Raw genomic sequence first — 16881 nt, forward strand, 5'->3', positions numbered from 1 at the left:
TAACTGAACAGAATTTGACCAAATTTAAGAAAGAGCATCCCTGCACAGAGGACTTTCAGTTTTGTTATAAATGATGCTGATCTGCAATCAAAGTTGACTTCTGTTACCATAAATAGAAAACTTTGAAATGATTCTTAAAACACCACCTACAGAATTTGACTAAAAGAATCCTGCCATAAAACAAATTAAATATTGGACAAGTGATGCAGTGATGCTATCAAATATATAAATACCGGTATACCAAAAATTCGAAAAATATTGAAGCAGCTGTTTTCATAACATGCAGTCAAAATCATTGTAAGAAATTTCAACAGAAATGCATCTTACTGATCAAGAGTCCTTGACAAGCTTTGGGCTATTAGGCAAATATTAGCAGGTGAGTGATATCATGCTGACTTAGGCCCTTTATTTAACAGCTTGTCTTAACTGATTTTCAGATTGATCCAACTGCAAATTTAACCTTCAACCTTTCCCTGACAGACGAGGAGAGAGCTGCAAGAAGTCAAGTAAAACTTCCTTATATGCATGATGAAAACAGGTACCTTTACACAAATTAAAGTTCATATAGATGATAGAAAACAGGTACCTATAAACAAATTAAAGTTTCATGTAGACGATAGAAACAGGTACCTATACACAAATTAAAGTTTCATATAGACAATAGAAAGCATGTACCTATACACAAATTAAAGTTTCATACAGATGATAGAAAACAGGTACCTATACACAAGTTTCATACAGACGACAGAAACAGGTACCTATACGCACATTAAAGTTTCATATAGATGATAGAAACAGGTACCTATGCCCAAATTAAAGTTTCATATAGATAGAAAACAGGTACCTGTACACAAATTAAAGTTTCATACAGACGATAGAAAACAGGTACCTATACACAAATTAAAGTTTCATACAGATGATAGAAACAGGTACCTATACACAAATTAAAGTTTCTTATAGATGAGAGAAACAGGTACCTATGCACAAATTAAAGTTTTATATAGATGATAGAAAACAGGTACCTGTACACAAATTAAAGTTTCATACAGACGATAGAAAACAGATACCTATACACAAATTAAAGTTTCATATAGATGATAGAAACAGGTACCTATGCACAAATTAAAGTTTCATATAGATGATAGAAAACAGGAACCTATACACAAATTAAAGTGTCATATAGATGATAGAAAACGGGAACCTATACACAAATTAAAGTTTCATATAGATGATAGAAAACAGGTATCTATCCACAAAGTTTCATATAGATGAGAGAAAACGGGTACCTATACACAAATTAAAGTTTCATATAGATGATAGAAAACAGGTACCTATGCACAAATTAAAGTTTCATATAGATGAGAGAAAACAGGTACCTATGCACAAATTAAAGTTTCATATAGAGGATAGAAAACAGGTACCTATGCATAAATTAAAGTTTCATATAGATGATAGAAAACAGGTACCTGTACACAAATTAAAGTTTCATACAGACGATAGAAAACAGATACCTATACACAAATTAAAGTTTCATATAGATGGTAGAAAATAGGTACCCATACACAAATTAAAGTTTCATATAGATGATAGAAAACAGGTACCTATACACAAATTAAAGTTTCATATAGATGATAGAAAACAGAACATTAATCAGAAAACCATGTTCACTTCAGCAGCAGCAGTTCATTACAATAAATTTGAAGGTCATATCTTGCACTGTTTGTCAGAAAATCACAATTCAAGTATATAAACTGATCAGAATTTTCTCTTGACTGTAAAATGAATGTAAATGGAAGTTAACAAGATGAAATTTTCTAACAAAGTTACTACTTTGCCATAAACTATATTATTCTTCTTTGAAAATAGAAAGCTGTGAAATGTTTTGCAGATTATATCTTAGATTGGAGCTGATCTTTGAAACGGAAAATCATTTCTCAATGGTTGAAAAGACCCAAATAGCAGGTGAAAAAATAATCATATTGCTGTATTTCCAGGGGGATAACTCCTGATTGTTAATGGTATAGTCTTTCATCCATTGTGAATCATCTATTTTGTGTCATCTGTCATGCATCATCCATTAACAGTTGCTATTTACAAGCTCTTCTTAAACATTGCTCAAGTTTGACCAAATCTGACAAAAGTGTCCTGGCATGAACACTCTTAGATTTGTTCAGACTGTGGTGCTAATCCACCATCAAGTATGGCCACTGTTACTAGAATCGATAAACTTTTTGATTAAACTTCTTCTCAAGAACTTTCCACAAATCATATTTAAATTTCTTAAAATGAAACTGCTCAAACCATACAATGACTTTTATTTCAAAGAGCAAATAATTGAGAAAAAATCTCTAAATAACACCTTCACGAAACCAGAGTTAGACTATATTCAGCAGAAAACATTCTGGTATGAAGTTTGTTAACATTTGCTAGTCAATCTTCATATACATGTACTTGTATTGTTACTGTTTGTAATGGTGGCCACATTTTAGGGCAGAACAGCACATTTTGTATAAATCTGAAAAATGTTTAATCAGTTACACTTTTTGTCAGATTATTTTGTTGTCTAAAGAAAAGGTTATTGAAGGCTTTTATATTTTTAATGTCAGGAGCGACATTTGGTGGCAGATTGAATTGGTATTACTTCTATGAATATAAAAGTCGTTATGTCAGAATGCTTCCAGTCAAGTTCTATTCAGTGGTTTTCAAGTTGTTTAAAGATTTATATATTTTTTGCACCAGTGGCCCTATTTGTGGATCGTTATTCGTACAAACTTAATAGGTCTTCATGCAATGATGCCTTGGTCAAAAATTATAATTTTCAGTGGCTCTGGAGATATCGTTAAAGACTTTTTCTGCTTTTAGTAATGGTGGTCATGTTTTATGGCATGTAGGTAAACTTGACATGTTTTCATCCAGTCAAATATTATACAGTTATTTTCAGTAATTTCTGACATTTGAACATTTTTCTCTTGTTTGTAATGATAACTATCTGATGGCAGATAAGCATCAAGTAAAAAATTTGATAGGTGTTTGTGGCATTTTTTTGTTTGTTTGGTTAAATTGATTCAACAATTCTGAAGAAGTCAACTGAAGGCTTATTTTATTTTATCTAATGGTTGCTATATTTGATGGTAAATTGATTTAAAAAAAAAAAGAAAAAAAAACAATTTAAGACTTTTTGCCATAAATGTCAGTTTTGACTAATAGACTGTTTGGAATCCAGAAAAGGAAACTGGGCTTATATCATTGCTTACAATTTACACATCAGTTATACGTGTACATAAAAAAATGAAATGAGAGTGCACTTCTCTCCCTTATTTTGCAACCTAATTTAGAATCAATTCTGATATTTCAAGCTACAATTTGTGTAGTATAATAAATTTGGTATTGCTGTTTATCTGAAGCATTTGACTTTGTATACCTATCCAAAGCTTATCTTGCCGTTGGACCTTTAAGGAATACCAGATCATTTTCCCAAGAATCCCATCATCATGGCTATGATTGCCCATGCTTAGTAAGTAAGTGCAGTGAATGAAATACTTCCCTCTCACTGGCCAACTGAAAATGGTGAACTGCACCTTTTTATTACTTATTTCATTAATGCATTGTTTTTTAACATTGGTAGTGGGGTAGAAACAAATTATAAGGTGTGCAAATACTATAGGTAGTTTGTTGTTTTCCAAGGCTTATAGGTTTTATTTGTAGTAGCTATCATATAGTTTGTGTTATTAGGTCCATATGTGGTTTTACTTCCCTTCCCTCCCCACTATGCACATATATGCAAACTTCAAACCCCGATCTGTGCATGTATACTTAGTGGATAGCCCCTTATTTTCATTTAGAACCAACTAAACGCCACAACAGATCTTCCAATGAAAACCCAATGTTAAAGCAATTTCCATTAAAGAAGAGTAGCAATAACAGATTTTCAAGATGGTCATCACCATTCTGGCCATATTCAACATCAGATCAGCACCATTTTAATTTAAGACCAATAATTCATTACATGAATTCTTTTGGTGGAGTCACCTGTCTGCATGGGTTCGAGTCTAGGATTTGGCCAATGTGGGTATGTGAGAAGGCTTGCCGGTAGCTTCTCATGGGTCATTGGTTCTTTCCGGGGTTTTCCCGGGTTCTTCCTCCACCATTAATACTGGCCACCATGCATAGCCTATCGTGTGCTGAAAAATGGCGTTAAACCCTACAACAACAACAACTTTTGGTGAAGACCGTGCATTGACATGACTCTGTTTTGGAGGAATAACAATAGCAGGAGTTTTAAGATGGTGGCTTCCATGGTGGCCATATTGGACACAAGATATGCACCATTTCCATTTAGGACCAACTAGACATAAGAAACCATCTAATTAAAGCACAATGTCATTATGATCAGTCATGTAATGTAGAAGTAGCAACAAGATTTTCCAGATGGACATCGTGACAGCCATGCTGGAGGCCTGAGCAGAACCATTTTCATTTCTGACAGATGAGACATCATAAGTTGCACATTTTTGAATTAAGACCTACATCAAAAGAAGTATTTTAGTAAAAACCTTGTTTGTATGGCCATACATTGAGAAGTAGCAATAACATGATTCTCAAGCTGGCAATAAGTCAATTGTCAAGATGGCTGCTATCATGGCCATATTGGAATCAGACCTGCACGATTCTCATTTAGTACTAGCTAGACATCATAAGAAGACTTTCAATGAAAAGTGCATGTTGATATAACCATCCATTCCAGAAAAAAATTGATACCAAGATTTTCAAGATGGCTACCTTGATGGTCATATTAGCTTTCAGATCATCACCATTTTCATTTAGACCCAACTAGATATCATAATAAATCTTTCAGTAAAAACTCCATGTCAGTATGACTTTCTGTTCAGTAGAAACAGCGTTTACTTACTAATATTTTCAAGACGATTGCAACTGCTTCAATGGTCTAAGTGGTTAGAGTATCCGCCTCAGATGTGGGAGCTCAGTTGTTCAAATGCCGACTTGTACCAAAAACTTATAAAATGATACTAGCAGTTAATGCTCAGCTTTCAGAGGTTAAGTGTCAGAACTGGTTGGCCTGATGTCAGGATAATCTAACTGGGTGAGTTGTGATACTGCCATGTCTGTGGCATTATGCCCCAGTACTGGGCATCACTATAAAACTGCACACTGCAGACTTCGCAGTGATATGACTAAAATTGTTAAAGTTATGTAAAAAATGTAAATCACACACACTCGTATTTTATATATATATATATATATATATATATATATATATATATATATATATATATATATATACATACACACACACACACAAGATGGTTGCTATGGTGACCATATTATAATTGGATGTCAGATCATCACCTTTTTCATTATGGGCCAACTAGACATCGTTAGAAGTCTTCTAGTGAAAACCTGCATGTTGATATTGCATCCATCCAAGAAGAGTAGTGATAACACATGATCAAAATGCCTGCTGCGGTGGTGAAATTAAACATCATTTTCATCGTGTGAAAACCCCATGTCAATAAGACATTCTGTTCAGTAGAAGTTTCAATAACATTAAGTCAAGATGGCTGCCATGGTGTCCATAATGGATGTCAGATTGGTGGCATATTCAGTTAGTCCCACCAAGTAAAAAGTCAAGTGAAAACCCAATAATGACACGACTTTCCATCAAGGAAGAGCAGCAATAAAATATTCATGGTCACTGTGACAGACACATTGGATATCAGACTGGCACAATTTTTTTTATTAAAGACCAACTAGACACTGTACAAAGTCTTCCAGGAGACCTGGTCCTGATATGACTTTCTATTCAGGAGTAGCAATAACAAGATGTTCAAAATGGCTGGGGGCCCCCCCCGAGTGGCAGAGTGGTCTAAAGCGCTCTCCGTTACGGATCACTGCCATTTCACCTCTGTCTGCATCGGTTTGAGTCTAGGATTCAGCCAATGTGGGTATGTGAGAAAGCTTGCCGGTAGCTTCTCGTGGGTGGGTGGTTCTTCCCGGGGTTTTCCTGGGTTCTTCCTCCACCATTAATACTGGCCGCCATGCATAGCCTATCGTGTGCTGAAAAATGGCGTTAAACCCCACAACAAAATGACTGCTGTAGTGGATGTTAGATTAGCTTGATTTACAACCATCCTTTCAGGAGGAGTAGTGACCAGATTTGCAAGAATACTATTGTAGTGGTCATATTTGATGTCCATGCATGACCATTTTCATTTAGGTTTAAAGCAGAATTTGCAGGAAACCTTCTGGTAAAATCCCAAAGTAGCAATACAGTTTTCAAGATGGCCACTGTACCAGACATATTGTATGTTGTGGCAAAAACATTTTCAATTAGGAACAAGCAGACATCACAAGAAGTCTTTTGGTGAAAACCCCATGTTGATTTGACTTTCTGTTCATCAAGAGTAGCAAATAAAAAAATTTTGTAGCTGGCTGTACATCCGATTTGCACTATTTTCAGTGACTACCACATAGACATCACAAGAATTCTTCTGTTAAAAACCCATGCCATTTTGGCTATGTTCAGAAGGAGTAGCGATAAGATTATTTCAAGATGACAGCTATTGTGTCCATACTGGATCTCAGATTAGCACCATTTTTCATTTGTACCAACCAGACATCATAAAAATTCTAATAAAAACTCAAGTTCTTATTAGACTTTTCAGCTAGGAGGAGAAGCAAATGAGATTTTCAAGACCGCTGCTTGGTGGCTGTATTGCTTGTCAAACTGACACCATATTCATCAGTTATCAAACAGACATCATACACATGATAAAAAAGTAACAATAAGATGTTATAGATTGCTATAGTGGCTAAAGATGCAAATAGGTAATCAGGTACCTGCCCGTTAATAATAATCAGTGTAATAAAATTAACAACCGGGTATCCATTAAAAAAAAAAAGTATTCCTAGTTTAGATTGAGACAGAATAATGATTACAGTTCAAGGGTCGTGTCATGTATGCATTTAGTCATCATCACAGGGGTTCAAATGGCTGCTTACAATTTACATGTCATAGATGTACTATACATGGGAGGACACATCTTTCCTCCCATGCAACCAATTTAAGAATCAATACAAACATTTAAAGCTAGAATGTCCTAACTTAATGCCTTTTCATGCCATTAACTGGGTCAATACCTTTCATCAACAGTGACAGTAAGTACTGATTAAGAAATATTTGACAAAAGAAAATTTAAAGACATACTATAATTCAAAAAAAGAAAGCACAATATAAATGTCCAGTTTAACTAATGCCATATTTGCCTCATGCCTGTGGCCCAGGAGCAAGTATTAGCTGTTCAAATCAGGGCCATTGTTCATGTGTTTGTTTACTGGACTCTTTTTTTCATTATTAGTGGGAAACCCAAGACAGATATATTGGTCATGGCAAAAGTAACACAAAAACTTGGTTACCGTAGCATGCACTTCTTATACCATGTTAGGAAAAAAATGAACGAAATGGACAACTATACAGAAATTTTTAACTTAAATATTTAAATATAAGAGAAATCTTTGTTATTTAATAACACTGAAATATTTTTAATAAAAATTGACATCTGTAAATATTGTAATTTTTGCATTAATTTTACATGAAACTGTTCCAAGAAAACAGATGGGAGTCTTGAATGTGAAACCACTTGTCATATATACATTCTATTTTTATACTACATACATAGCGAACCAGTGTAAAATTGAAAAAAATTACACCCGACATCATTAAAAATAACTGGTTGTATGGATGTGACTGTTATATGACAGAAAAATGTTACAGCAGAAGGATTTTGTTAAAATTAAAAATGTTGCACTGGACCATTGTTAAGGGACGAACCATGGCAGGTCAAGAATACTACAAGTCATTATTTGTGATTATTTGCTCAATTACTGTAGATACTTAGACTAGTTAAAGTGAGTGTTATGCAGACATAATTTATCAATTTCTTTTATGTCTACACTCTTGTATTAACTACTAATCCACATGGATTATGCCAGTTATTGAGAAAAAATGTAACTGCAGATTCAGGCAAGTAGTAAAATTAAATGTATGTTTTTCATAGTTTTCTGTAATTATGGCGTGTAATATATATTGCTATTATGCCCTTTTTGCCACTTATAATAGTAATAAATTACACTTATACCTCTCTTGGGGGTTGACATGTGTGAACCTACAACAAAGCAGTTCAAGTTCACATTTAATACAATTTCCCTTTGATCAGGTACCAGGGTAACCTATCATTACAATTGACAGGTACCTGGTAGAAATTTCCCATAATAGTGGCAGTCACAATATATCAGCCCCATTTTCATTTAGGCCAAACTGGACATCATTAAGGGTCTTTAAGTAAACACCACATCCTGATATATCCATCTATTCAGGTCAAGTAGCAATACAAGTTTTAAGATGTCCATATTGGATCTGCAAGCAGAATCTGCATTTTCATTTACATCCATCTAGACATCAAAAGAAGTCTTTTAGTGCGAAGTCCATAGTGATAAGACCATCCATTCAGGAGGAGTAGCAATAACAAGATTTTAAAATGACTGTAATGTTGGTCATACTGAATGTCAGATAGGCACCATTTTCATTTAGAATGAACTAGACATCATAAGAAGTCATTTGATTATTCCCCCACCCCACCCATTGATACGACTCTCCATTCAGGAGGAGTAGCAATTCCAAGATGGTTGCTAAGGTTGTCGCATTGGATGTGTGAGCAGCAGCTTCATAGCAACCCTCAAAGTAGTTTTTATAAGGAGTAGCAATAACAATGTGCAAATGACAGACCATCCCCTAAGCTTTACTGGCCATATCCCTGTGGAGCTAAAAACCACCACTTAACAAAATTCAACAAAGCATCCTGGTGTAGAGACCTTTGGGTATTGGACAGAGAAGGCAGATAAACCATCAGACATGGATGAAGAAATTAAGAATTTGAAAAACCACAAAACAACTATGTATATGCAATCAGCAGCATTAAAAAATGTTTTGGAAAACATTTTTCTAACCCAGATTTCTTGGCCAGTTAGCAGCTGTTTTTCAGGCAAGTCATAGCAGGCCCATATGGGCTTCTTGTTCACAAGTAATTTTCGGTGTGTGATATCTTTTTTTACATAATGGCTGTGTTATTTAAATAATCATGAAAGGTTTTGAGCTGCCTGTAATATACGATTCAGATTGGGGAAAACTAACATTTATTGATAATGTGCACCAGACAGGTCATAATTGTCATTTGTGGAAGATTTTGGACAAAAGAAAAAATACAAATACAATGACAAAGAGTTCCTTTAAAACTCTGAAACAGATATGGTCAGGGCTTTATACGCCATCTTTTTCCAATACAAACTCTGAATAGTGGATTTTGTTTTCCTATATTTTTCCAGGCAAGATGCCACGTTATCCAAATCAGTGGGAGAAGGGAAAATATTTTACCAGCCAGATGAAGCAGATGACTTTGATGATGATGATCCAGATGATGACCTTGACATCTAACGTTTTGTCTGCATCACAGACCAGCATTTATCTTACAAGTCTACTAATTTGTGTCCCTTAGAATTCTGTTTTTTGGAAAATTGGGCTAAACATGGTCTTTCCAGCAGTGTAAAATCTTGTGTTGTGATAAGACAGCATGAAGGTATATTTCCCAACTATATATCCTTGGATGATCAATGTTCTACCAATAAATTATGAATGCCCACAAGTATAACATTTGCACTTCTAGTTACTCTGACCGCCTTCAACACAACCCCTTTTTTTTAAATTAACATTTATTGTCTTATATTTTATGTCATGAGGTTATGTACTGCCCAAAAAAAGTTCTTTAAATAAAACATACAACATATTTCTGTACAATACCTATTTATTTCATGAATATACATGTAACATTTCACCATCACAAAATCTGTTCAAGTACAGATTGACAACATGCAAGTAACTATAACTTAACTGATAAAGTTAAAAGAGAAAATTCCCTATCACAATGTACAAAGCTTTGGGCTTCAAGTTTACGGTGGATTTCTCAGTTGTGATGATCTAATAATTTATCTGTTGGAGTCTATATATATAATGTTCAAATAAGGAAAATGTTATAGTAGAGATTCAAAACATAATCATCAAAGAAAAATCAAGTGTTATTGTGTGCATGCTTTGCAACCAGGTTTTGCAAATGAAATAAAATCTACTGTCCGTCATTTCTTTTGTTTGCAAGTCTGATTTTCACATCTCTGCACCACTGATGCACTGAACCAAATTGCCATGCAACAATTTGACAGTAACATACAAAAACATTGTTCCTTGCATGTCACTGTTATCTTTTTTTTTCTGTTAGCATGAGCATTCCATCTCAACCTCATGCACAGAGTTAAGTCTGTAGGGAATACATATAATGTATCTCCTTCCTTACAAGTTGGTTCAACTGCAAGCAACACAGACCATGATGTGATGGTGTATAATGTGCCTGCAGATCAGGGTCTATGCAGTTGGATTTGGCTTAAAATTGTAAATGGTAGTTCTAGACAGGCTAGGTTTTCAGGTGGTACATGACCTGACATGTTAAATTATATTCAGACTCTTTTAAACAATGGAAATAAATGTAAAGAGTGACATGAATGATACAAGGTCTCTACTCAGTCCTATGAATGTTAAACAATGGCTACTTGTGACTTACAAAAATGTTTTAAAAAACTTTTAATTTCTTAAAATAATTTAAAATGAAATGAAGATTAATTTCTAATAGAAAATCCAGACAAATATATTTTCAAATGACAGCATACCCAATATAAACATTTTGGTACCTACTTTATTATAATGTCTGTAGTTAGCAATGAAGACAAATATCATTGAATATATTTTATAAGGTTATCCAATTCCATGTGTAAAGTTGATCTCTACTTACTTTCTTCAGCATTTCTTAACATTCATAAAGTCAAAAACAGAAAATTTATATATTTAGTATAATTGGAATTATTTTAATGGGTTTGGAAATTTGTGATGTCGTTGCTTTGAAACTTGACTTCTCATTGTTTACACTTTTTTTCATATTTATCAACTATCCATCAGATATCCAAGTATGTAAATATGCATTAACACAGCATCAGTCAGATATCCAAGTATGTAAATATGCGTTAACACTGGATCTGTCAGATATCCATGTAAATATGCATTAACACAGTATCTGTCCTTTCAGTCTACTTCCGATATTCAAAACAAGAAAAACTCCGCACAAACATAGCAATTGTGTACTGCTATGCTTAATTTAGTAATTTGCATCTTCAGGTGACACAATATCTTCTAGTGAAAAGTAACCAACAGCCATAACAAAATAATAAAACCACCAAATAATAAAGAGCAACTATTTGTTATAGAAAGTAACAGCACATTATTTTCAAGATATACGTACATTTCAGAGATGTGTAAATATACACAGGTATTAAATATACAATAATAAAGATGTTTTATACGGTGCTACAAATATACAAAAAATGTTTAATGAGAATTCAAACCTACAATTCCCATATGCACTATCCAATATTTAACAGGTGGAAAATGAGGCTTACAGTTGACACACCACACTTTGTCAAATGTTTTGCAAAGACAATAAAAAATATAGCAACATAAGGAAACAATTTAATGCAACAACAAATCATTAATAATGAACTTGTTCACAATTTTCATGTGTTTATGTCATCACATTTGTTTTAGAATGTCTATATTTTATAGCATCCATATCACTGATCTTAGATAACTTGTTGGCTGAAATGTTTGTATTCATAAATTCTACATTCTTTTCTCTATCACAGAGAGAGAAACCAAAATCCCATGGGACCCACAAAAAATTGGGGGGGGGGGGGAGAAGTTTTCAGCTTACTTAAAGAAGAAAACAGAAAAAAACATCTAAGTGCCTATAGGACGAGAAAATGTAATTATCAGAGTATCAACGTGTGTTTTGAAAGAGTGCGCAAAATTTAGCTTTTTTTAAGGAGTGTTTAATAAAGAATTTGGTGTTTATACAGCCCGTCAGAAAATCAAGTCCTGTCACATAAATTAATCCAATTGTTCCACAAAGAAAGGGAACGTCAATGAGTGAATCTGACATTTTGAATACAGCTCCGTTGGCAAAGCATCAAAAGCAAGGCCACATGCCCAATTAATAGTCTTATATGTAACAAAGAGAATAGGAAAACAATAATCAATTGATGATGAACAGCATCAACTACAATTAGATAATAGGCAGATAAAATGGTCGTTCTTAAATTTCTTACATACAGGCATTTAATTAATAATTTGCCCCTTGTATGGTGCAAATACTTCTGATTAGATTAGCCTACTGTCAGCCATAATCTGTCCATGCTTTTCAAGTATTATTTTGACCCTTGGGGCATTTTCCTTATCTTTGTCTCACAGATCAGCCTGCTACAGTACTTGGTAACTATATTGATCTGTTCCAGCATTTAGCAGCTAAAATATATTTTAAAGTTTTATGTGGGTTTGTTTCAAACATGAAATTGAAAATTTGTTTAGGAGTTGAAGGCTGTTCCAGTAAAATAAAATACCTGGAACCCGGGAAAGGCACTTTTAATGTGGTGTACTCACCCATAGATGCAATTTAGAGCTTTCTTATCATTTTAATTTTTTTTAAAATTCTTTTCTGGGTACCATGTATGTTTAAATGGAACAGCCCTGAGGAGTTTCTGTTTACTGGGGGGGAGGGTGTGATGATGTTAAAGAAGAAAAAATCTGGTCTGGTGAGGATTCCACTACACAGAGATTTCAGTTTTTACGAGTTTCATCGTGTATATATTGTTCCTTTTCTAATTTTATCATACCTGTTGTTTTTGTTTACTTGATATTTGTTTACTTGATACTCAATACTTAGCCTTGTACCTAAATCCCAAAAATCACACAGCCCCATTCCACCATTATAGCCCCACAACTCCCAAACTACTGTTATAACCCACAACTCCCATTCAACCATTAAATATACGCCTGCGTCTAATTATTATGTGTGACTGACATGGCAAATTCATTCTAGGCCCAGCATTAAGTAATTATTAATAACTTTTCAACATTTGAAAGTTTCACTAAACTATAATCTGCTCAATTTTAATTTCCATGCACCTTATCCTCCACAGCTGTTAATGAATGTTCAAAAAGAATGTGTAAAGGCTATCAGTGAAGACCAATATAACAATATGCAACAACTTCTAAAAAAAATCCCTTAATTTTACTAATGCAATTTCATGAATACGTGAATCTTGTGTCCATTTGTGACAAGTGAAACTGGATAAAATTTACACCATTCCACACAAAAAACCACAAGTTGTGGCTAATTCCACTCTAACTACTGGAGCGATACAAATGACAAGAGATTGCAAGAAAAGGGACAGTGAAATCTGAATTGATGTTGACTATGCGTCGTATAATGGCTTTAATGTCTATCCTTGTGAGATGATGCATACATTATTTTCTCTCTTGACAAGCAAGACATTTTTAGAGTAAATTAACTACATGCATTATTATGGACATGTGGTGATTTTAAGCCAACAGACATTGAAATCACTAGTCAAAACTTAGTGCAAGCACTATATGGCATCAACAAATGCCCCACACATACATGAAACCTATCCTGCATGGATTCACTCCATCAACTGCTCCACTTGTATGAGCTTTTAACACGACTGCTAAGAAACCGGATTGATCTAATTTTAAAAGCAAGTTTAAACCTCAAACTGATTCTCCTTTGCACAAACCTTATCATTAGGTTTCATTTTTCTATGGTTTCCATTACGAACAAGGCTTATAAATCTGAATTACAGGAAAAAGCCTGATTTCTGATCAGAAAATGATTAGTGCAGTATACAAATGTAAAAAAAAAGTTTTTCCTCTTAAAGCTTATCTTCAGGCATTTCTGCTTCAAAATGGGGTTACAACACATGCAACTGATTATTTTCCTCACAAACCCAAACTATAAAAAGGACAGTTTTCTCCAATTTCCTTTTCACAATTTTAATGATTTTTTAAATAAAAACTTTTTAATTAAATTTTAAGAAGAATTGAGTCAAGATCTATCCATTACAAAGTATCGTCCTGTTAAGCGAGAATGCCCAATTTAAATTAACCTCTTCTGAGTAAATATCTATTATTTATGGCTGTCTTTTCACACACAAGTACAGTGCAACCCCGCTATGACACACCCCAGTATAACACGAATTCAGATATAATGCAGTTGTGGCGTGGCTCGCAAAATTTCTTATATTCATTCGCACATGGAGAAAAAAAATCTTCAAAGTACATGAAATAATGGATACAAAATGTATTATCATTATGGGGAAGAGATACGTATAAATTCTAATTTAATATGATCGTGGCGTGGTTCCTGAAATTTTAAATACATGTATATGTATTTTTCTCATACCAGGAATGGATAATTTTTTAAGTATGAGAAATAGTGTGTAAAATGTTTATTATCATTTTAGGGAAGAGTTCGTGTATGAATTTTAATATAATACGATCGTGGCGTAGCTTCTGAAATTTAACAATATCACTAGGTTCTCAAAGTGTTATGCCAAAATAAGCATTATCGGAAATGTTACTTATTACTGGTCCATGAGTAAAGCCAGTAAGTCATCTTTGTGATCGTCTTCAATTAATTCTGTATACAATCATTGCTCAAATAGCCGACATGTATTTCTTCTTTAACAACCAAGCAGCAGACAAAGCGGTGGTTGATAAATGATAAATGATTCTCACAATGTAATAAACATAAAAAAAACGAAAGCTACCAACACGTTTGCTGGGCTTGGCGGTGTTATTAGACGCAATCAGTTGACCAGTAAATAATGTCCACTTTATGAGCTGGAAATTGAAAGGTATGAAACTGTACATGCATTCAGCTTTAAAATTTTTATAAAAGTGACTTGTGACCATTGCAGGCCTACTGCACTTAGTTCTCTGGTTTTACATGGTATGGGGTTTGTTTATGAGCTCATTATTAATCTCCTATTTTTTTTAAAAATATTTTACCATTATGGGAAAGCAAGTTCACAAACGCAAGTCATTCTCTGCACTTTGTGCAATGATTAGTATAGTAGTTTTCACACGTTTCTTGATATTCACAAAATCTGAAGTAAAAGTTATATGCACGCTAAAAGCATATATTGACTGTTAATTATTCTTGCGTACAAGCGTTAATTATTGGAAATTTGCAATGGATAAATGTACACAGAAACGAATGTGAACATTTTAGCAGTATGAAATTTGTACAGACACCGTTCATAGACCCTGGAACGTAATGAACCGTAAACATGCTTCAGCTTTCTTAACATAATTTTGCTGTCAATTTTCCCACTGAATTCAGACACATAATGATGATGTGACAAAATTATTGAATAGTTTAAATATGTATACAATTTTTGCAATGGAATTACATATATTATGGATTAATTGCAAGCCCAGACGGTATGATATCAGCTGGCAAGTAAACAGTGTTGATACTCTGTTCGTGCTGTATATTACTTTGAATTCAGACACAATGATCTGGGAAACAAATTATTGAATATTGTAAATCTGTGAGAAATTTTCAATGGAATTACATGCATTATAGATGAATTGCATGCCACAACAGCATGGTAGTAAACAGTATTGATATCCTATTCATCATATACATTAGACATAAATACACGTATATATGCCAATAAGTTGTTCTCTGAAAAAAGTAAAACACTGTAAAAACCCACATTAACGCGACCCCGATATTAATGCAATCCATTTTTTGGGCCCCAATTATCGCAGGGTTCCATTGTGCAACAAAATATAACATTGTCTAAAACAGTTGGTATGTAATGGATGTGTATCAAAATACATTCACCAACGTGATCAAATTACATAAAAGACATTATGGGTAGGACTCTGTGGACAGCAACAGCCACAACTGAAAGAAACACTCTAATTGCTGAACCAAGTATTTCTGACAAAGGTAGGTTACAAACTTAATTTTCACTGGCAAGGTAAAATGATGCTAGGAACATCCCTACTTTGTTCTAAAAAGGCATTAACGCACAGTGCAGAAATAAAAATGGAACATGGATACCACACCAATGTGCCTGAAATGATCAACATGTGATGGGTGGACAAACAAGGGCAACAATATATGTACCTACCACCATCCTGGTGAGACATAATTATAACAGCAGCATTGGTTTACAAAGGCAAAAAATAAATTAAACTTGTATATTTTAATTCATACAAAATAGTGGATAAATGCAAGGTTGTTTTTCTTTATATTCAAGACATCTCTATCATGAAAAAAAAAGTTTAAAAGCTAGAGGGAACAAGGAAATATACCAAGAAAATCAAAAACTAAACAACATGTTCTCTTTGTGTCTGTGTGTGTGTGTGTGTATATGAGTAGAGTCCAACTCCAAACATCAAAGACCCCGATCTATCATTGCCTATTACAGATCAGGGTCTATGTTGTTTGTTCTACAGATTACTCTTAACAATCTGCATAGATCCAGATCTGCTGGTGCATGAAGTAACAGCAGATATGGGTCTATTAAGTTTGAAAATGGACTGAACGTATAAATATATACAGTAAAGTTTGTTTGGGTTTTTTTTTTGGTTTCAATCTTCTTTTCATAGATCTTTTAAGATACATTTATACAATCTAATTTCAAATCTAAACTTCATATCATTTATAAATATGTGTAGAAGTTACTTCTGCAGTTTCGCCCATTTAAAAAAAAAAGCAATGATGCCTCAACTTTGTCCATCTCTAATGTCCAATGTTACTTTGAAGGTGCTTTTGTGGTTAGGGTTTCAGACTTGGAGGAAGAAGACTGTTGAGAAGTGACTACCCAAACTGCAAA

At 33.9% G+C, this 16881-nt stretch overlaps 2 protein-coding genes across 5 annotated transcripts in view; one reads left to right on the plus strand and one right to left on the minus strand.

Moving 5' to 3' along the window:
* LOC149781240 (elongator complex protein 5-like) overlaps positions 1-10206 on the plus strand; it is a 45983-nt gene extending 35777 nt beyond the window's left edge. The window contains exons 7-8 of the mRNA XM_089935321.1: positions 438-538; positions 9400-10206. Of these exons, the coding sequence (XP_089791447.1) occupies positions 438-538; positions 9400-9508 (210 nt within the window). The 3' untranslated portion in view covers positions 9509-10206. The remainder of the gene's footprint in view (positions 1-437; positions 539-9399) is intronic.
* The window catches only part of LOC149781242 (vesicle-associated membrane protein 3-like), a 58158-nt gene continuing 51134 nt past the window's right edge, over positions 9858-16881 (minus strand). For all 4 annotated transcript variants that reach the window (XM_089935324.1, XM_089935323.1, XM_089935325.1 and 1 more), the window contains one exon: positions 9858-16874. In XM_089935324.1, the coding sequence (XP_089791450.1) occupies positions 16801-16874 (74 nt within the window). In that variant the 3' untranslated portion in view covers positions 9858-16800. The remainder of the gene's footprint in view (positions 16875-16881) is intronic.

Source organism: Sinohyriopsis cumingii, chromosome 15, assembly GCF_028554795.1.
Source record: "Sinohyriopsis cumingii isolate HCF-2022 chromosome 15, ASM2855479v2, whole genome shotgun sequence".
NCBI lineage: Eukaryota > Metazoa > Mollusca > Bivalvia > Unionida > Unionidae > Sinohyriopsis > Sinohyriopsis cumingii.